Source organism: Microcaecilia unicolor, chromosome 3 (assembly GCF_901765095.1).
Source record: "Microcaecilia unicolor chromosome 3, aMicUni1.1, whole genome shotgun sequence".
Taxonomy (NCBI): Eukaryota; Metazoa; Chordata; class Amphibia; order Gymnophiona; family Siphonopidae; genus Microcaecilia; species Microcaecilia unicolor.
This window is the reverse complement of record NC_044033.1, coordinates 410070428-410093604: the sequence shown is the minus strand read 5'-3', so window position 1 is coordinate 410093604 and position 23177 is coordinate 410070428. Positions and strand designations below refer to the sequence as shown.

The 23177-nt window shown below is 43.9% G+C and overlaps 1 protein-coding gene across 2 annotated transcripts in view; it reads right to left on the bottom strand.

The window, feature by feature from the left end:
* Positions 1-23177, bottom strand: part of PTCHD4 (patched domain containing 4) — a 77341-nt gene that overhangs the window by 33351 nt on the left and 20813 nt on the right. For both annotated transcript variants that reach the window (XM_030195582.1, XM_030195583.1), the window contains exon 2: positions 3519-3999. In XM_030195582.1, coding sequence (XP_030051442.1) covers positions 3519-3999 — 481 coding nt within the window. The remainder of the gene's footprint in view (positions 1-3518; positions 4000-23177) is intronic.

The following is a 23177-nucleotide window of genomic DNA, read 5'->3' as shown; positions in this document are numbered from 1 at the left end:
TTGCGCTAAAAACATGAGCGCACCTTAGTAAAAGACCCTCTCAATGCTTTAAAAATGTGAAAGCAAAAAAAAAAAAGTTTGTTTCAAGACATAGATTTTAATTGTAATATTGATTTTAGAATTGGCAGAAACAGCATGGAAACTGCATCCAGTTTATACAAAATTACTGACAGATGGTAAAAGTTAATGATATGATCAATGTTTAGAGAAATTTTAATCCCAGTGAAAAGAAATGCACCTGGGTTATAGCAGGTGCTGATCATGTATCTTGCATATTTTTTTCTTTAAACAATTTAAGCAGTAGGAGAGTATGCAGGATTACTGCTAATGGTCTGTTTAATCATAGCTTATGAAAGTCTGATTTATTTTCACTACATTTTAGATTGCACAATTATATAAACATATAAAGCCCCATTTTAAATAGGCTGTAGAAATCAGAATTGATATGTGCAGGATGGGATGCACATAATTCCGGCAGTATTTATTTTTTGGCACAAGGGGGTATATCTGGGGATGAAGAATGGGTGTGCACTGCGCTACTTGGTTAACACAACTACATAGCTGCCGAGAGGGGGGGCAGGGGGGACAAAATTCCCCGGGTTGGAGGCCCGGCGCCGCAGTCCCACCCGCCCTTCGTTGTCGACCGTCTGCCACTGGGCTGGGCCCCCTGCATTGAAATCACAGCGCCTCTCACCTCAGTGTGAAAGCGCTGCAGGCAGCAGGGCAGCAGATCGCCTCCCTTTGGCCCTACTTCCCTCCTTGTGTCCCGCCCTCGTCTGATGTAACTTCCGCGAGGGCGGGACACAAAGAGTGAAGGAGGGCCGAAGGGAGGTGATCTGCTGCCCTGCTGCCTGCAGCACTTTCACACGGAGGTGAGAGGTGCTGTGATTTCAATGCAGGGGGCTGGCCCGGTGGTGGACGGAGGGAGGGGAGCGGCGGCAACCTGGGGGGTGGAGGGGGGAGCGGCGGCGACCCTGATTGCCGCATTCTAACCTATTTGCATGTGCTTAGTGTGTGAGGCCTTACTGCCTACATAATAGGTAGGCGGTAAGGGCTCACTCAAATCTCGGCTAAAAGCCCACCTTTTTGATGCTGCTTTTAACTCCTAACCCTTACTCACTTGTTCAATACCCGTCTTTTATCATTCTCACCTTAGTAATTCCCTTATCCCTTATTTGTCCTGTTTATCTGTCCTAATTAAATTGTAAGCTATGTCAAGCAGAGACTTGTCTCTTCGTGTCCAGTATACAGCGCTGCATTCATCTAGTAACGCTATAGAAATGATAAATAGTAGTAGTAGTAGTAAGGACTCATGTGCTAATCTTTTTTAATGGTTACATGCTAATGGCAAAATTGGTGTGTGGCCATTGATACAAAAAACATTTTACCCATTTTACCACAGGCAAGCATGCTATCCTTGAAGATGTGAATCAAGGAGAATTCTCTGGGCCATGTGCTGCCATAGTAATCATGCCTTCCTAACATTTCTCCATGAGCAGCCATGGATTGGTTTAAGAAGAGAGTTTGGGAGGCAGCGCTGGGTCACACTTTCATTTTAGAAATGGACAATGCAGTGTGAGCATATGGTAAAAATGATGCTATTATTTAGAAACGGCACATAAAGGGTAAATCTTTGACAGGCTGCCATTTATGTGCCACTTGAATGCATAAGTGTACAGAGTACCAGCTCTTTTTCTGCTAAATGTACACTTATGCTCGTAAGAGGCAGCTATTCTCTGAGAATGCACGTAAGTGGCACAGAAATTGGTGCCGACTAAGCATATTCTATAAGCTGTGCCTAGATTTAGGCGTGGTATATAGAATGCACTTAGTTGATATCTCAGCACCTAAAACTATGTGCCTCCATTTACACCATCGAAAACATGGCGTAGATCCCGGTGTGTAGATTAGGCACACTGTGTACATTTTGGAATGCCCCTGAAACACCCATTTCTCTGCCCATAACCATGCCCCTTTTTGCCTGCACGCATTAGAAGTTAGGTTCATTGCATTTCAGAATGCGCTTAGCGAGTTGTGCGTGTAAATTCTAATTATTGCCAATTGGTGCTCATTATTGCTTGTTAAGAGCTGTTATCAATGCTGATTAGCTTGTTGTTGAAGAATACACTTGGATTTCATCTCAGATCTCTAGGCGCTCTATATAGAATCCAGGGGATAGCGTGAAAAAGCAAGGGGACAGTCAAATGAGTGCAGCATGGGAAGAACATGGGTGGGGCTGCCAATTACACATGCAACTTACAGAGTACAATAAGTTATGTGTGCCCTTGCTGCATTTGGGCCAGGCCTATGGCTGGTGTAAATGCAGATGCCTAAATATAAGCTAAAGAGAAGTGGGAAGCGGACCAATGACTCCAGGGAAACGGGATACTGATGTATAAGGTACCACTTTATTCACTGTATTTGTCCAATACAGACTACAAAGAGACGCTACAGCATTTGTAATATATCACAAAGGTCTTTATCAAGACCATCCGACATCGAGACTGATTTCTAGTACCAAGGATCATTTAAGACTCCTGAGGCAGGCCTGTGGCCGAAACACAGTACTGTGTCGAGTCTGTGAATAAAGTGGTACCTTATACATCAGTATCCCGTTTCCCTGGAGTCATTGGTCCACTTCCCACTTCTCTTTAACTATTGTGTTTTCGTGGGAGTTAGTGTTCATCCACCCTGGTGGATTACCTCCTCCTAAATATAAGCTAAACCAATTTGGTTTTGGATAGAGCGATATAGCAAATTTTCCCTACTAATCATAAACATAAGCACAAAGGTGTGCCAATACTGGGTAATGATAGGCAATGCTAGCATTCTGTAATGGAATCTTGCCATTATAGAATAAGGTCTCACTACATAACACCAGGGGGCTTAACTAGAGGAGCTCACTTACAGAATTTCCCCCATACTGCCTGAACAAAAAAAAAGCCTGAAAACACATATGTGACCATTTAAATGTTGAGAATGACCAATCTTTCATGTCCTGGGTCCATAAGCAGTCTGAAAAAATTATATGTTTGAACATCTGTAACTTTTTTTTTTATTGTTTTCACGTAAAAATGGGTTTGGGGTTGTTGCATTACAAATTATTTTGTTGTTTCTTGTGACTTTAGTCACCTTTTCCCAGAGATGGTCATATATGTGTTTTGAGATGCTATAATATCATTTAAAATTATTCTTTATCTTGCTGTCTTTTTTCCTTTCTCTTTTATCTGGTTGTTATTATGATGATGATAACATTTTTGTCATTCACCAGGTGTTCGTTTGCTATATTGAGCTGACTACTTTTTCAGTAACAATTTCTCCCCCATTTTAGGAATGCAAGTGTTCCTCCACATGGGCTGAAATTCTTCAAGCTTTCATTTTTCTTTTGGTTGGAAGTTTGGCAAAGGACAGATTAAGATAAGATAGTAATAGGAAGATTTATCTTGGAATGTAAAAGACATTCTTTATTACCTAGAAAGGCATTTACAACTCTTACTATTATGAACAGAAATGATTACCCATAGCGAAGAAAGGGATTCCCAGGAGAGTGGAGTTATACTTTCCATCCATGACGAAAAATATTCCTGTCGCAGTGACACTGGAGATGCAGATAGTAAGTACTCCTAGAAGTCCCAGAAAAGGTTTACTTCGAAGACAGTCTTTCATGGAGCTAGAAAGGGTGGCAGTCAGCAGAATCAGCACCAGGCTCACCAGCATCTTACTCTGAGATAGAGAAATTGTCTTCTGAAAGTCCTTCAGCAGGCTGAAGGAAGTTAACGAATACAAGTGAATGTTCACGTGTTCTTTCTGTATTTTATAAACCAGTCTGCAGAATTCGCTCTCCCATTTCTCACTAATAAGATCCTGCATAGCAGAGCCATAGGTTTGGAGGTAGTAGGTCATTTGAATGGCCCTGGCTGATTTCACTCTCGGGTCCTTGCTGTTTGGTACTTCCAAAATTCCTCCAAGCTGATGTCCAATGAAACTATTTCTTCCATCCTTTAAAAAAGCAAAAGCAATATATGATTGCTGGGTTAAGTACTTTTTTCAGTGATATTATTCTTTACAACTTATGTTCCTTATTTCAGTTATTCTTCCTATCTTCGGCTAATCTGGGACTAATTTCATAACAGGCAGTCTACAAAAAGCAGAATACATTTCTTCCAATACAGGAGAACTTTATTCCAATCAACTCTAGAATATGCAATGCCTAATGTGGCCATGTTTCACCTCTCTGAAGGCTAAGTCAGGGGCTAATATTGTATCACAAAAATATAAATCAAAAAAATATATACATCAGGTGAGACAATGGATGATTGCAAATGGTCTTGTGCTGAATGTATCTAAGACTGAGGTGATGATTGTGGGAAGAGAAGAACTTGATGAGTGACCTGAGATATGTCTGTCCCAGTAAAAGAGGAAGTGCAGTTGTTAGGGGTGACATTGGATAATAGACTTAACATGAAAGGCCAAGTTTGTAAGGTAGTTCAAGCAACTTTTAAGCATTTGGATAAATTAAAACCTATGTTGTCTAATTATGACTTCAGAAGTGTACTTCAGAGTATGGTATTGTCACGGTTGGACTACTGCAATGCCTTGTACCTCAGTATAGCTTCTTCGAGTCTCAAGGCATTGCAGGTAGCCCAGAATGCAGCTTCCCAGCTGATTGCCAGCATATCAAAATGTTCTCATACACCAATTCTTAAGCATCTACATTGGTTACCAGTAATTCAACAAATTCAATTTAAGGTATTGACAATTGTGCATCAGACTCTTTACTCTAATGCTCCTTTTTATTTATTTATTTATTTTTAAGTATCTTTATTGAAAATATACAAAACAGAGCAAGTAACATAGGCATGAAAGATACAAAGGCCAGATAAACGAGAACCCCTAACATGAACCAACCCTTCCAATCCCTTCCCTCCCCCCTAAAAAAAAAAGAAGTAAATGGGTACATGTCACATCTCTAATCATCCCCCCCCCCCCAAATATTAACAATCAAACTCAACTTCAGTTGTTAAGCAGTCTACTTTGAGCAGTAGTAGTTGAGGAAGTCCAAAAAGGCTCCCAAATAGCACAAAATGTTTTTCCTGGTACCATTTACAAGTCTGTAAGCTTTCTTCATTCCATGGAAGCTCATATAATCATTAATGATCTCCACTGGAAAAGTGAAGGTGGCTCCAGGTTAAGCCAACAAGTAAGGATACATTTAATAACCAATAGGACTGTGCATTTAACAAAGCTTAAGTAACCTGTGGGGTTTGGGGGAAAACAATATCATGCAGTCCAAACAAAGTTTTAGGTCATAGAATCCAAAGCACCTTCCAAAGGGAGGAAACACAACATCCCAACATTTTCCAATAGGTTTGAATGATTGGACAGTGCCAAAATGAATGTCCCAAGGTAGCAGCTGGCTGGTTGCACTTACAACAACAATCAGAAGTTCCAAAGCACGCCTTTATATGTTCAGGAAAGAGAAATGTATAAGCGAATCACCAGTTTGTTTTGCATCTCCCAATGGAGGACATCTTTTGTAAAAGACTGACGGTTCTTGAGACTCTTAAGAAGCTGGTCCTCCAGTACTGGAATACCTAAATCCTGTGACCATCAAGGCCAAGGGAGTAGCAAATCCAACAGTGTTTCATGATGACACTGCAGAGAAACTCGTTGTTGAGCCTCCAAGTTATATGTTTCTGAAAGTGATTTGTGAACCTCTGCAGTAAGGGCTGATGAGGGCAGAGAAGCAACATAATGATGAACTTGTAGACAAGAAAATACATCCCTCTACTCCCCTAATTCATACTCCATGCACAAGGAGGCATGAGGTCGTGACACACCCCCTTCAGATCCAGCCTGAAGGAAAAAGGATAAATCTCGCTGATGCCACACTTGGAAGCGAGCCACAGACATGCTAGGCAAAAAGAGCCCATTACTGTGAGTGGAAAGCAATGGAGACACCCACGGAGGCAACAATCCATTGCCAAGTGAGGTATATGTGCCAAAAGGGTCCCAGTTGATTGACATGGGCATGCAACACATAGCTAAAATGATATGGGCGGGCCAAATATATCTCTACTGGAGTAAAAGAAAAATGAGAAACATTCTGGTACTGGAGTAAAAGAAAAAGGAGAAACGTTCGGGAACCAATCATTTATGTGTCACATCCTACAGGCCAGAGAGAAAAGTCGGACTGACAATAAACCCAATCCTCCCCTCTCTCTAAGTAAATATGCTTGGGACAGAGGCAGTCTGGCTTGCTTCCCATTCCACAAATAAAGATTCAGCAGTTTTGTCAATCGCTTATTCTGTCACACGCTCAGCACCATGGGAAGCATTTGACATATACAGAGCCAATGAGGCAGTACAGTAACACCATATTATACAATGCAACCTTTCCCAGTAAGGACAGTGGATTTGATTGCCAAGTCCACAGTTTATTAGCAGTATCAGTAAAAAGGGGTTCTAAATTAAGGGTATATAATGTGGATAGGTCACTGGGAATGAAGACACCCAGATATTTACTCTCCATCAGCTCACGTGAGAGGGAATTGTTCCTCTCATGAAGCACGGACAGAGGCCTGCAAAGGAAGCGCTATAGACCTTTGTAGGTTAAGCAGAAAGCCCGAATAAAAGTGGAATTCATACTCTGCAACAGGTACCGCCGCTTTGCAAAAGGGCCCCTTAGTGAGTTGTTATTCTATTTATAACAGAATAAGAGTGAGGAAGTATATTATTGTGATTTGTTTATGATTATATTGTATGCCCTGCCCATGCTCTACTCATGTATTTGCCCAGCTTCACATTATCCCCCTAATTCCATAAAAGTCACCAAACTTTGTGTGAGCAAATATGGGCATGTACCCAATTTAATTGAATAATGAGCTAATTAGCGCCAGTAGGGATAAGTGCATAATTTAGGTGCTTTACATTTAGACCACGTTTCAGTTGGTACAAATAGTTGCACCTAAACTTAGGGGATATTCCCAGATGTAAACTCTATTTTTTATAGTATTTGTAACATAATTCACAAGTAACAACACTTGTTTTAAGCAACTCAGAGCAACATTTATAGTCCTTAGTGGAGCGCATGATCTGGTGCGGGAGGTAATGATCATAATATATCAGATTTGATATTAGCTTTGGAGTAAGTAAACAGAGGAAATCCAATATGTCTATGATAAAATGACAAGAACGGTGAAAACAAAATTAGAGGAATGGCTGCGAGGGTCAAAAATTTACAACAGGTGTGGATGCTGTTCAAAAACACCATCCTGGAAGCCCAGGCCAAATATATTCCACGCAGTGGCGTACCAAGGGGGGGGGGGGGCGGGGGGGGCGGTCCGCCCCGGGTGCACACCGCTGGGGGGGTGCCACGGCGCGCGCCTGCTCAGCGTTGGCTGAGTTCGCGCGTTCGCTGCAGGCTGCAGCTCCCTCTCTGCCCCGGAACAGGTTACTTCCTGTTCCGGGTCAGAGGGAGCTGCAGGCTGCAGCGAACGCGCGAACTCAGCCAACGCTGAGCAGGCGCGTGCTGCGGCACCTCCCACAGCGGCGTGCACCCGGGGAGGGGGGTTTCTTTCGCCGGGGGGGTACTTTGGCGGGGGGGGGGGGGGCGTCCGCGCTGCATGGGGGGGGGGGTGCTGCACCCGGGGGGCGGGGCGCCGCCCCGGGTGTCCGCCCCCCTAGGAACGCCACTGATTCCACGTATTAAAAAAGGAGGATGGAAGACCAAACGACAGCCAGCATGGTTAAAAAGTGAGGTGAAGGAAGCTATTAGAGCTAAAAGAAAATCCTTCAGAAAATGGAAGACGGAACCGACTGAAAATAATAAGAAACAGCATAAGAAATGTCAAATCAAATGCAAAGCGCTGATAAGGAAGGCAAAGAGGGACTTTGAAAAAAAGATTGTGTTAGGCAAAAACACATAGTAAAAATTTTTTTTTAGGTATATTAAAAGCAGGAAGCCGGCAAAAGAATTGGTTGGACCGCTAGATGACCGAGGGGTAAAAGAGGCAATCAGGGAAGACAAAACCAAATAGGAAAGATTAAATGAATTCTTTGCTTCAGTCTTCACCGAAGAAGATTGCAGAGTGATACCGGTGCCAGAAATGATATTCAAAGCTGATGAGACGGAGAAACTGAATGAAATCTCTATAAACCTGGAGGATGTAATGGGGCAGTTCCACAAATTGAAGAGTAGCAAATCTCCTGGACCGGATGGTATTCATCCCAGAGTACTGATAGAACTGAAAAATGAACTTGCGGAACTATTGTTAGTAATATGTAATTTATCCTTAAAATCGAGCATGGTACCGGAAGAATGGACGGTGGCCATTGTAACGTCGATTCCAGAGGTGATCCGGGAAATTATAGACCGGTGAGTCTGACGTCGGTGCTGGTTAAAATGGTAGAGACTATTATAAAGAAAAAAATTACAGAGCATATTCAAAAGCTTGGATTAATGAGACAAAGCCAACATAGATTTAGTGAAGGGAAATCTTGCCTCACCAATCTACTACATTTCTTTGAAGAGGTGAACAAAAATGTGGATAAGGTGAGCCGGTTGATATTGTATACCTGGATTTTCAAAAGGCAATTGACAAAGTACCTCATGAAAGACTCCAGAGGAAATTGGAAAGTCATGGGATAGGAGGTAGTGTCCTGTTGTGGATTAAAAACTGCTTAAAAGATAGAAAACAGAGAGTAGGGTTAAATGGTCAGTGTTTTCAATGGAGAAGGGTAGTTAGTGGGGTTCTCCAGGGGTCTGTGCTGGGACTGCTGCTTTTTAACATATTTATAAATGACCTAGAGATGGGAGTAACTAGTGAGGTAATTACATTTGCTGACAACACAAAGTTATTCAAAGTTGTTAAATCGTGGGCGGATTGTGAAAAATTACAAGAGGACCTTATGAGACTGGGAGACTGAGCAATTAAATGGCAGATGACGTTTAATGTGATCAAGTGCAAAGTGATGCATGTGGGAAAGAGGAACGCGAATTATAGCTACGTCATGCAAGGTTCCACTTTAGGAGTCACCGATTAAGAAAGGGATCTAGGGGTTGTCGTTGATGATACGTTGAAACCTTCTGCTCAGTGTGCTGCTGCAGCTAAGAAGACAAATAGAATGTTAGGTATTATTAGGAAAGGAATGGAAAACAAAAATGAGGATGTTATAATGCCTTTGTATTGCACCATGGTGCGACCGCACCTCGAATATTGTGTTCAATTCTGGTTGCCGCATCTCAAAAAAAGATATAGTGGAATTAGAAAAGGTACAGAAGAGCGACAAAAATGAAAAAGGGGATGGGATGACTTTCCTGTGAGGAAAGGCTAAAGCAGCTAGGGCTGTTCAGCTTGGAGAAAAGACGACTGAGGGAAGATATGATAGAGGTCTATAAAATAATGAGTGGAGTGGAACGGGTAGACGTGAAGCGTCTGTTTACGCTTCCCAAAAATACTAGGACTAGGGGGCACGCGATGAAGCTACAAAATAGTAAATTTAGAGTGAATCGGAGAAATTTTTCTTCACTCAACGTGTAATTAAATTCTGGAATTTCTTGCCAGAGAATGTGGTAAAGGCTGTTGGCTTAGTAGAGTTTTAAAAAAGGTTTGGACGGCTTCCTAATGGAAAAGTCCATAGTTATTAAATTGGACTTGGGGAAAATCCACTAATTCTGTGATAAATAGCATAAAATGTTTTATACTTTTTGGGGATCTTACCAGGTATTTGTTAGGAGGGGAAAGTTTGGGAATCCCTGAACTGATTACCTAGCAGCCAACCACTGGTGATCTCCCCTCGGTCATACCTGCAGTACATTCCTGAATGCTGGAGGATGTAGGCATTGTGGGTGGAACCTGGGTAGCAGACACACACATCTACAATCTCCCCTGGGCATCACACATAACCTGTATGTTCATGGAGAAAAATTATTTTCTATTCCTGTAGATCTCCTCATTTGTCTGGGGGGGTCGGAGTGCGACGTGTATGCAGTTTATGACACCTATGGTCGAGGGGAAGTGGTCTATGGCATAGAACTGAGCCATGTTGTTCTGGAGTACCTGGGCAATAGTGGGGAAGATAGCAATAGTGGGGAAGATAATATAATGTGAGGTGTGGGTGAGGAAGGCATCGAAGAACTGGGCAAGACAGTTAGAGCTTGCTGGGTGCATTGACTGGTAGCACTGACTGGAAGGTGCCGATTGCCAGAAAGGCAAGGGAGGCAATGACCTTCAGGTGGACTGGCACAGGATTATTCCTGCATGTCCTGAGCTAAAGGGGTTGTAGCTGGTCACAGAAGTTTTGCATGACAGCCCTGTCAAAGTGGAACCTAGTAAAGCATTCCTGGCCAGTGAAGTCCAGGAGTAGGTGCGGGGCCTGAAGACTCTCTGATAGGGATATCTCCTCCGGGGCCTCTTTTTTTTTTTTGTTACATTTGTACCCCGTGCTTTCCCATTCATGGCAGGCTCAATGCGGCTCTTAGCATTTAGCATGTACTAATTTCATTAGCATGCACTAAGTTTTAGTAAGAGGGCCCCTTAGTTTGTTAAAATTTGCCTAACTGCCTTTCCAATACATCACTAAGGGGCCCTTTTAGTATGCCGCTGTACAGCTGAATGACTGGTTAGCCCTGAACAGGTGATTTAATTAGCCAGGAGCCATTTCTGTCCAGTTAAATTGCATTGAATATCAACACCAATATAAATATTTTAATCCCTAATGAAACTGTATGGATTTTATTTGGCAGAATTTATAAATGTTCAATATCCCTCTATCAGTAAACTGGTAAAACATTTGTTATTAGTGGGGAGATTAACAACAGCATGTTGTGGGTTTAGGCACAGCAACAACACATCAAGAGAAATCCCATGTACCAGTAATATTTCTAGTCCCAAATTCATACACAGGAATATGAAGAAATGAGTGAATTACTATTTAAAAATAAAAAAGGGGGGGGAAGGACTTCAGAACTTTACCCTGGTATTATTTCTTCTCATCGGTCCTGAAAACCTCCAAATAAATATTTTCTTTATCTTACAAACAGGTGCCAATGTGTCTGCAAAGTAATAGAGCTGAGAAATGAAAGATTATTAAATTGGAGGATCAGGGGCCTCTGATGAAGATGAAAGCAAAGCTTGAGGCACTTGCTATTTGCCTGTCGACACTTCAATGAATAAGTTATATATTTCAGGGGATGAATTTCAGCACTTAATATACATATTTTTTCCCCTTTTTCAGATGCATAACTCTGGCCATTTAGTGAAGAAAATAATCAGTATCCTTAGGTCTGTCAACAGTTTTTTAAAACACCACTTATGGAGCTAGCACTACTGCTAGCACCAACTGCAAACAGATTTTCAATATTGGACTCTATTCCTGCTCCCCTCCAATATAAACCAGCAGCAGTCAGCGTTTTTTTAAATGCCTACTTTTCTGAACTCAGCTCAGTGTTATATACTGAGTCTATTCAGAGACTTAAAACCTGTGACTGCTAGTTACCAAGAATTTTACTCCAATTCTTAATCCCATTCTTTATTTAATCCAGTTGATGACATGATAAAACAAATCACTTACAATTGCATTGCAATGGATTAGAGATTCTGTACATACAGAGTGAGCCTATATCTGTGATTAGCCCCTCTCCCTGAGTGGAGAAACTGTCAGTGCCATGTTAATTTGAGTACTGAAACAGAGGACTATCAGAAATCACAGCAGCAGCACTGGTAACCTCACAGCTGCACATTTAAAAAATCACTATGAGAGGTTTTCTGTCAGGTTCTCAGGTTCAGAGCCCGCGGGGCTGGGCTCTGGAGCAAACGTGAGCCCTTGGGCTGCTGACGAGGAGCGACAGCAGCAGGCAAAACCCACCAACCAACGCTGGGCAAGCACACCGGCACCGGCAGGGACTGCAGGCACCACCCAGCGAGCCAGAACACACGGACTGGAATCCCCCGGATTGGAGGACACAGGACTGGAACACACACCGGACCGGAACACACTGGACTGGAGCGCACCAGACTGGAACACACCGGACCAGAACACACTGGACTGGAGCACATAGGACTGGTCCATACAGCTTCACCTGCGCTTGGCCACTACCCCCCCCCCCAAGGGTTGAGCCCTTGGGTTAGAGTGGCCAGCAGGACTTACCGGATACTGGATGACACAGGGACCAGGACTGGAAACCGAAGAGACAGCAGTGCTCCAAGGAACTGGACTAACCAGGGCACTCCTAGGCCTACACTAACAAAAAGACTTCCTAAGCCCTATTCTAACAAGCTAAACACAAAACTAACAAGCTTCCTAAGCACTACTCTAGCAAGCTAGATACAAAACTAACAAGGTGCTTCCTAAGCACTACCCTAGCAAGCTAGACACAAAACTAACAAGCTTCCTAAGCACTACTCTAGCAAGCTAGATACAAAACTAACAAGGTGCTTCCTAAGCCCTACTCTAGCAAGCTAGACACAAACTATCAAGGGGCTACCTAAGCACTACCCTAGCAAGCTAGACACAAAACTAACAAGGTGCTTCCTAAGCCCTACTCTAGCAAGCTAGACACAAACTATCAAGGGGCTACCTAAGCACTACCCTAGCAAGCTAGACACAAAACTAACAAGGTGCTTCCTACAGCAAAGACTGCAATGCTCCCAATAGCACAAACACCAGAAGTACTTCTAACAGCAAAATCTGTAGTGTTCCTAACAACACCAAATCCTGAAGTACTTCTAACAGTAACAGAGCTTCCAAAGCCCTACACACAGCAATGCTTCCAAAACCAAGAGGGAAAAGCAGGGGAACCACAAGGGAAAAGCAGGAAAGCTAAACACACAGACACCAGTGCACAGTGCACTAACACTAACCTGGACCTTAGCAAAAGCAAGCAGGGAAACTAGACACACTGCACCACCCTACCTAAAGCAAACACCACCGTTGCAAAGGCACTGAAGGAAAGAACACCACTTCCTTATCAAGGCCCTCCCTACTACTACTACTACTACTACTATTTAGCATTTCTATAGCGCTACAAGGCATACGCAGCGCTGTACAAACATAGAAGAAAGACAGTCCCTGCTCAAAGAGCTTACAATCTAATAGACAAAAAATAAATAAAGTAAGCAAATCAAATCAATTAATGTGAACGGGAAGGAAGAGAGGAGGGTAGGTGGAGGCGAGTGGTTACAAGTGGTTACGAGTCAAAAGCAATGTTAAAGAGGTGGGTTTTCAGTCTAGATTTAAAGGTGGCCAAGGATGGGGCAAGACGTAGGGGCTCAGGAAGTTTATTCCAGGCGTAGGGTGCAGCGAGACAGAAGGCGCGAAGTCTGGAGTTGGCAGTAGTGGAGAAGGGAACAGATAAGAAGGATTTATCCATGGAGCGGAGTGCACGGGAAGGGGTGTAGGGAAGGACGAGTGTGGAGAGATACTGGGGAGCAGCAGAGTGAGTACATTTATAGGTTAGTAGAAGAAGTTTGAACAGGATGCGAAAACGGATAGGGAGCCAGTGAAGGGTCTTGAGGAGAGGGGTAGTATGAGTAAAGCGACCCTGGCGGAAGATGAGACGGGCAGCAGAGTTTTGAACTGACTGGAGAGGGGAGAGGTGACTAAGTGGGAGGCCAGCAAGAAGCAGATTGCAGTAGTCTAAACGAGAGGTGACAAGGGTGTGGATGAGGGTTTTGGTAGAGTGCTCGGAAAGAAAGGGGCGGATTTTACGGATGTTGTAAAGAAAGAAACGACAGGTCTTGGCGGTCTGCTGGATATGAGCAGAGAAGGAGAGAGAAGAGTCAAAGATGACCCCAAGGTTTCGAGCTGAGGAGACAGGGAGAATGAGAGAGCCATCAACAGAAATAGAAAACGGGGGGAGCGGGGAGGTGGGTTTGGGGGGGAAAATGAGAAGCTCGGTTTTGGTCATATTTAATTTCAGGTGGCGTTGAGACATCCAGGCAGCAATGTCAGACAAGCACGCTGAAACTTTGGTTTGGATGCAAGGTGAGATATCAGGGGTAGAAAGGTAGATTTGGGAGTCATCAGCATAGAGGTGGTAGGAAAAGCCATGGGATGAGATTAATGAACCAAGGGAAGAAGTGTAGATAGAAAAGAGGAGGGGACCAAGAACAGAACCCTGGGGTACGCCGACAGGCAGAGGGATAGAAGTAGAAGAGGATCCACCAGAGTGAACACTAAAGGTGCGGAGGGAGAGGTAGGAAGAGAACCAGGAAAGGACAGAGCCCTGGAATCCAAGTGAGGACAGGGTATCGAGAAGTATGCTGTGATCGACAGTGTCCCAGATGATGTCACACTCCCTAGACCCAGGCAACAGCATACTGACCCAGAGTGCACACTGAAACCCATAGAGGCTCAACCCACACCAACGCAGCACCGTGAAGCACTTGAAGCCAGTACACCCAAAGAGAGGTAGAGCAACTCAGTCCACACACACAGCTGTAGTAAAGTGAGACAATTAGAGTCATGCTGCTGGAAGCTGCCAGCACAGAGAGAGAGAGCCAGCTCAGACAGAATAGACAAACGAAACAGAAGCCAGCTCAGACAGAACAGACAAATGAAACAGAAGCCAGCTAAGCTGACCACCAGGAAAAAGGTAAGTTTGAGAGGGTTTATGACCACAATCATAACATTTTCTACCCTGAGAGGTAACAACAAGCAGTAGTTTACTGCCTCAACATGGAGAGTTCAAGCCTTCTACACATTGGATCTAAACCCTAGGTACAGCTACCATCTCTCTTAATATCTTTACATAGAGGAATTGGAGGGAGGGGGAATTCTGCTCTTCTCAACATGCTCTGAGGCAGGCAACAACAACAACAAAGCTCTAAAAAGCAGGGAGCAGAACACAGGTGTTATTAAGAGCTGATTACAAAGGACTACAGAAATGCAGGGATATGATTCATATACATAGGTTAATAAATGTACAAACACGTAATCTGTCACACACAGACAGCACAAGCTGCCCCATTCAGTGGGGTCAGAACACTTATCACCTGCTGGATTAGCCCCCAATATTCAGTGCTGGGCCATGGTCAGGCACCAGCACTGAATATTGGGGGGCTAAATGTCATGTGGTTGGCTGCCAAGCCTCTGTGGGCCCTGGTCAATATTCAGCCAGAGCCCACATAAGATATTTAGATGGCTCCAACTGAATATCGGATGGGATACACATAACTATGTTTGCCACTGAAAGCCCTAATCCCAATCCCATTCCCAGCCTCCCAAATAGCCCCTTCTTTCCTTCCCCTAATCCCAGCCTTTGATAGTTAAAGACCCTCCCATCTCCCCAGAACAAGCTCCCCCCAACCTTCTGAGATCTAGGTAGGCCCCCTGGGCCTACCTGATGTCCCTGGTGGTCTGTAGGGGTTGTTTGGTGCAGGAGCAAAGCTCCTTTGCTCCTGCCTCTTGCAGCAGGCCTTTGCAAATGGCTGCTGTGACCACTTATGGCAGCTTGTGGTACTATACAAGTACCAGAAGCTGCCTTGAGAGGTCACTGGAAGCCATTTGCAAGGGCCAGCCACAAAGGGCAAAAGTGAGGGGGCTTCACTCCTGCCCTCAAAGACCCCCCCCCCCCCCCCCCATGGACTACCAGGGACATCAGTTAGGCCTGAGTGGTCCTACCTAGACTTCAGGGAGGGTTTGCGGCAGGGGCGTATCTGAACTGCGGCGGTAGGGGGGGCCAGGGCCAGAGTGAGGGGGCACATTATAGCCCCCCCCCCCCCGCCGCCGCCGCCGCCATTGCCGATCCCCCTCCCCCCAGCCGCTACCATTGCCAACCCTCCCCCTCCGTTGCTCGCTTACCTTCGCTGGCGGGGGACCCCAACCCCCGCCAGCCGAGGTCCGCGTCCTCCTGCCGCTGCCGCTGCCGGCTGCCTTTGGTGCTTTCATTTGTCCATTGAAGCTGGCGCCAACTAAAGTTTCTTTTGACTCTGACGTCGCTGCACGTTGTACGTGCAGGACGTCAGACTCAGAAAATGTTTCTGAGTCTGACGTCCTGCACGTACAACGTGCAGCGACGTCAGACTCAAAAGAAACTTTCATCGGCGCCAGCTTCAATGGACAAATGAAAGCACCAGAGGCAGCCGGCAGCGGCAGGAGGACGCGGACCTCGGCTGGCGGGGGTTGGGGTCCCCCGCCAGCGAAGGTAGGCGAGCAACGGAGGGGGAGGGTTGGCAGCGGTAGGGGGGTCCAGGGCGAAATCTGCGGGGGCCCAGGCCCCTGAGGCCCCACGCAGATACGCCCCTGGTTTGCGGGGGTTGCTCGTTCCTGGTGGGGCAGGGGAAGGTCTTTAAGTATCATGGGCTGGGGGAGGGGGTAGGAGGGAGGAGCTCTTTATGTGCCTGGGAAGGGGATCTGTGCGGACTTTCAGGGGGAAAAATAGCTATGCAGGCCCCGTCCAATATTCAGTGCCATCCCCCACAGCTAAGCAGGTTAATTTAGGACAGTTTTAGAGCTGTCCTAAATTAATCTGTATAGCTCTGGGGGTGCTGACATTGAATATTGGCACCCAAATAACCCTGACCTCCTCCCTAACAATGCCTCAGTACCACCCTTGACCTGCTCATCCTTTCTGGGGACTGTCAGAGGCAATATTTTATTTATTTATTGTGAACATTTATATCCCACATATTCTCACCAAGGCGGGCTCTATGTGGCGTACAATACAGGAGAAGGTACATCATAATAACAGTACTGCAAAGCTGAAGGGAAGGGGGGAAAAAAAGGTAGAGAAGGGGAGGGAGGGGAAACTGAAGGGGAATGGAAGACGGAGATGCAAGGATTAAGCTGCTGAGGAGAATGAACGATCACATAGGTAGGTCTTCAGGGATTCCTTGAATATGCTGTGGTCGCTTTTAACGCTGATGGGAGAGCATTCCAATAACGGGGGCATTGGTAGGAAAATGAAGAGGCAAAGAGCAGCTTGTATCGTAAGTTCCTGCAGGTAGGGAAGTGGAGATTGAGGTAGGTGCGGGATGACTGCACGGCATTCCTGGGTGGGAGGTCAACCAGATTGTACATGTAGGCAGGAGCGTCCCCATATATGATCTTGTGTGTAAGGGCACAGACTTTGAACTCAATCCGCTCTTTGATCAGGAGCCAGTGGAGCTTCTCACGAAGGGGTGTTGCTGCCTCAAATCAAGATTTGCCAAATAGCAGCCTTGCTGCTGTGTTCTGCGCTGTCTGCTAAATATCGGGGGTTAGGCAGTGGTAAGCAATTTACGCAGGCAGGAGAGGCTTCTACCTGCTTAAATCACTTTGAATATCGGCCAGTATTTGTTTTATCTATGTATCTGAATAGATAATAAGCTCTATATACTACATCAGTACCATATTGTGGCACTATAGAAATTTTAATAGTAGCAGTAGACTATTTCCTCTTCTTCCTTTCCCTTGGAGACCAGCAACAACCCATTACATCCATCCTTTCTGCTAGGAAAGGGCAGCAACAGTCAGAGTGTGGGATATGTAAGCCAATACATGCTCACAGGTATATCAGTGGCTTCACTTTGGGGCCCTTTTACTAATGTGTGTTAGGACTTTCCTGTGAGCTAAGCCCCCAGCAGTATTCAAGGCAGTATTCAGTTTATTTCCAGGTCATGCACAAATATTCATATTAATACGCATTACCTGAAAAAGTTAGTGAAAGAGCACTTACTGCTTCCTATTGGGAAGGACTCTATGTGCTTCTGTGTTAACTCTGTTATCCAGCTAGCATGCACTAATGTGAACATGCTAGTTGGATAATGCTCCCATGCCCAATCCCCCATTCATGACATGCCCCCTCCCAAAAAAATAGCAAAAACATAGCACAAGAATAGACAAATTACCGCCAAATGCTATAACATGTTTTGTGGTAAGCTTTTTTTTTCTCTCTTGTTAAGGATGTGCTAGTGCTTCATGCAGTTTAGTAAACCCTTCCTTCATAAACAAGATTTACTTTTTAGTAAAAAACAAAAAAAATCTATAGAGGAGGCAGAGCCGCTGTAGGATCTATAGCTCATAAAGTGCTACTACTGCAAGGAACACAATGAGCACTTTTGGTATAAAGCAACATGCAACAGAGAGGGTGAAAATACACAGCAGAATGGAACCAGTACACTTTATTGATGCCCAAAAAAGTGCCAAAAATCACATTTTTCTGACGTCCGAAACCGTTGCAGGAATATTTTCTGTCTTCAGAACAGACTTTTATGGTGACAAATTACTATGAGTAACCACACAAACATTAAGTGGTGCTTGATTGAATTGACCCCTGAGGCAGGTGTTACTATACGCTGAAACACGGCCTGTGTTGGATCATCAATAAAGTGTACTGGTTCCATTCTTGACAGCCCTTTGTGACATTTTTGGTATAAAGTCAGCACAGCCTTTTCACCCCACTTTTGATCATGTGTTGTATTTTACTTGTGTTTTAGATTATATTTTTTGCTGCAGTATCCAACACACATTTGGGCCTGGATTCATTAAATGCTGCTCCGAAAAAATCGGCACAATGGCATTCTATAATGGACTTTCTGGGATTGATGCCCTTTATAGAATAGAACATAACACTGGGATCCACAACCAACTCTGGGCACGAGGAGTTATACCAACTGAAACTAGGTATAAATCCCAGTGTGCGAGTTACACGCAGGTCTGCACAATTCTACAACACAGCACACGTTTCAAGGGAATGACCCTGGCCCTCCCATGCCTCTGCCCCCATTGCAGATCTATAAATTCAATAAATGAGTGCACAAGCGTGTTTTCTCGTGGATCTCCCATTTCTGCCCTATTTTGGCACCTTGCATCCGTTAAGACGTTTTTCCATGGCATAGAAGTAGCACCTAATGTTCGATACCATATATAGAATTCCCCTGTTGTGTGTGGCCAAAGATGTTCAAGGAATATCCTGATAGTTCAGTGTGATTTATGTACTTAACTTTTCCAATGTGTTGCTGGAGGGAGATGGAGAAAATGCTAATGAGCTATATTTTTAGTCTTTAAATTTTAATATTCAGAAATAAAGAAGAAAGAGTTGGAAATTTTAATTATTGTTTTAATTAGTAGTTGCAACAGGAGAGTCATTTAATGAAATGAAGCATGATTTTATTGCAGACAACAAGAGTGATAAGAAAAGCTTTCTTAGAAGTCTATAGTTTACTCCTGTACCAAAGGTCTATTGTTGCTCTATAGGGAAAGATTTTACTGGATTTGACTTATGGCAACATACTCATTTTTCTTTGGAATGCATTATTTAACAGCAGTTTCTGCCTGATTTGCTGGTTACTTTAGCAAGTCTGAATGCGGTTCTTGAAAGAAAAATTTTAAATTATAGAATCCATGCTTGGTGCACATCAGCCATCTTAGAAAGAGGTGTAATTCTGTGGTATATCTTTGTGACCATTGATCTTGCTCTATTTATTCTATTTGGACAAACATTGGAATTAGTCTCATAAGTACATAAATACATAAGTATTGCCATACTGGGATAGATCAAAGGTCCATCAAGCCCAGCATCTTGTCTCCAACAGTGACCAATCCAAGTCACAATTACCTGTCAAGACCCCCAAAAAGTACAATACATTTTATGCTGCTTATCCTAGAAATAAACAACAGTGACCGGACAGAGTAAATATGTTGCAATAAAAAATCAGTTGACTAAAGAGGTTATCTCATAACATCCAAAAAGTCCTTGTGTGCCAGCTACTGTTGTGGCTCACAGGTCTATGTAAATTTGTAATCATTGATCACCTCCAGCCAGCCAGTAGTACCAAATGGTGCTCATATATACAAGCTTAGGTGCCTCATTGTCTTTCAATGATTAAATGGAAGCATAAATACATTGGCACAAGAATATCTATGTGTACTACTGTTCAAAAAATTCAAAAATTAAACATTATTGCAGTAAATAAGCAAATAATGCACAAAATTCACTTAACTTGAGAGCTCCAAACTCTATATGTTATCTTCTAAGGCTGGAGCTCATCAGGTTTCACCGTAGCGTTGTGAAACCTTACTGGCAACTCCGATAACGTTGTAAGCCCGACAGGACCCTGTTTCACGGTCTCTTGCTTTGTCAAGGGCATAAATCTTTGCTATATACAACTGGCGTCTGGACTCACAGCAACAACGACTGATGTCGGTAAATCGCCGACAACGCTATGGTGAAACCTGATGAGCTCCAGCCTTAGAAGATAACATATAGAGTTTGGAGCTCTCAAGTTAAGTGGATTTTGTGCATTATTTGCTTATTTACTGCAATAATGTTTAATTTTTGAATTTTTTGAACAGTAGTACACATAGATATTCTTGTGCCAATGTATTTATGCTTCCATTTAATCATTGAAAGACAATGAGGCACCTAAGCTTGTATATATGAGCACCATTTGGTACTACTGGCTGGCTGGAGGTGATCAATGATTACAAATTTACATAGACCTGTGAGACACAACAGTAGCTGGCACACAAGGACTTTTTGGATGTTATGAGATAACCTCTTTAGTCAACTGATTTTTTATTGCAACATATTTACTCTGTCCGGTCACTGTTGTGTATTTTTACAAATTATTGTTGGACAAAGCTGAGCCATTGATTTTGTCTTTTTGTATCCTAGAAATAAGCAGTGGATTTTCCTCAAGTCTATTTTAATAATGTCTATGGACTTTGGCTTCCAGAACCACAAGGAAATTTGCAGTTGTGCCAGAAAGCCATATTACATGCTGCCTAGATTCAATGTGAAACTCATTGACTTTGATACAAACCTGTCTTCTGAAGATGATTGTTTCAAAGTCCAGGTCTCTCTGGTGAAAAGTCATTATCAAATGATTGACTAGCTAGCAATCTATTAGTGTAATCTGAACTCAGTCTAGGGTGCTGAAAACAGGAAAGGGGCCAGGCAATGTGAGACCATCGTGGGACAAATGCTTTAGCTGGAGGGGGTTGGGTACCCCGGCAGCCAAGGTACCTTCCAGCGGTGGCGGCGGGGAGGCAGAAGCAGTACCTTCCAGCGGCAGCAGGGGGGAAGAAGTGGCGGCGGGAGGGCGGCAGCAGGGAGGTGAGCCAAAATGTGCCCCCCAACCTTGGGCTCTGGCCCCCCTCCCGTCGAAGTCTGGCTATGCCCCTGCTTTCCCTGTAGATTTTGCCTTCAAGAAGGTTCCCTTTCCCATATTCTACAACTAGGGTGTTACATTCTCTCATTTTCTAATTTGAAAAGCGAGAAAGGCAATTATATATAAATAGAAACACCAAGAAAAATGCACTGAATATGTCATATAAAAACTTAGGGGTCCTTTTACTAAGCTGCATTGAGCACTAACATGTACTTACTGCAGATTAAAAACACTACAACAGGACACACTCAGATGTCCCACGGTGGTTTTTGCATGTGTACACGCTACCTACGCACTAAAGAATTGTTATTTTTTAGTGCTGGAACGGGTCTGGGGGCAGAGAGTAGGCGTGTTTTGAGCTAATTGGTTAGCACAGCCATATTGCTGATGCTAACCGATTGGCACATGGTTAACATGTGAGCCCTTGCCATCTAGAAAATAGGGGTCGGTAGGGGCTCACGTGCGAAAGGCTACGCACTAATGGGAAAATTAGTGCATGGCCATTATTACCAGAATAAAAAAATTGCACTAAGAGTGGCCCTAGTATGTGGGTAAGACCCATGCTGGGGATAGTGCAGGCCACTTTTTAGTTCTACTTAGTAAAAGGGCCCCAGGGTAGAAAAGGAAAAAAAGGCTCATCAATCTCTCTCATACCCCCATCTTACCTTTTCTGACCCTACTACTACTACTTATCATTTCTATAGTGCTATTAGACGTATGCAGCGCTATACACTTGAACATGAAGAGATAGTCCCTGCTTGAAAGAGCATACAATCTAATCAGGACAGACAAATGGAATAAATAAAGGATAATGGACTTACTAAGGTGGGAATGATAAAACATATATGGGTACTGTACAAGTGAATAAGGGTGAGGAGTTAAAAGCAGCATCAGAAAGGTGGGCTTTTAGCCTAGATTTGAAGACGGCCAGAGATGGAGCTTGACGTACCAGCTCAGGAAGTCCATTCCAGGCATATGGTGCAGCAAGATAAAAGGAATGGAGTCTGGAGTAGACAGTGGAGGAGAAGGGTAAAGATAAGAGAGATTTACCCAATGAATGGAGTTCCCGGAGAGGAGTGTAGGGAGAGATAATAATGGAGAGGTACTAAGGAGCTGCAGTGAATGCACTTGTAAGTCAATAAGAGGAGTTTGAACTGTATGCGGAAATGGATAGGGAGCTAGTGAAGTGATTTGAGTTGAAGGCTAATATGAGCATAGCGACACTGGCAGAATATAATTCATGCAGCAGAATTTTCAACAGATTGAAGGGGAGGGAGATGGCTTAGTGGGAGACCTGTGAGAAGCAAGTTGCAATAGTCTAAGTGAGAGGTGATAAGAGTGTGGATAAGGGTTTTGGTAGTGTGCTCAGAAAGGAAGGGAAAATTTTGGTGATGATATAGAAAAAGAAACGACAGGTTTTAGCAGTTTGTTGGATATGTGCAGAGAGAGAGAGGAGTCAAAGATGACCCCAAGGTTACGAGTTGATGAGACAGGGAGGATGAAAGTGTTATCTACAGAGATAGAGAATGGGGGGAAAGGAGATGTGGGTTTAGAGGGAAAGATAAGAAGCTCAGTCTTGGTCATGTTTAGTTTCAGATGGTGGTGAGACATCTAGGCAGCAATGTCAGACAGGTAGGCTGATACATGGGCCTAGATTCCTGCTGAAATTTGTGGTATAGAGAGGTAGATCTGGGAGTCATCAGCATAAAGGTGATACTGAAAACCATGGGATGAGATCAGAGCACCAAGGGAAGAAGTATAGATGGAGAAAAGAAGGGGCCCCAAGACAGAGCCCTGAGGTACATCAACTGATAGTGGGATAGAAGTGAAGGAGGATCCACCAGAGTATACACTAAAAGTGTGATGGGAGAGATAAGAAGAAAACCAGGAAAGAACAGAGCACTGAAATCCAAGTGAGGACAGCTTATCAAGGAGTAGGCGGTGATCAACAGTGACAAAAGCAGCAGATAGATTGAGGAGGATGGGATAGAATAGAGACCTTTGGATCTGGCCAGGAACAGGTCACTGCAGACTTTAGGAAGTGCAGTTTCAGTTGAATTAAGAGGATGAAAGCCAGATTGA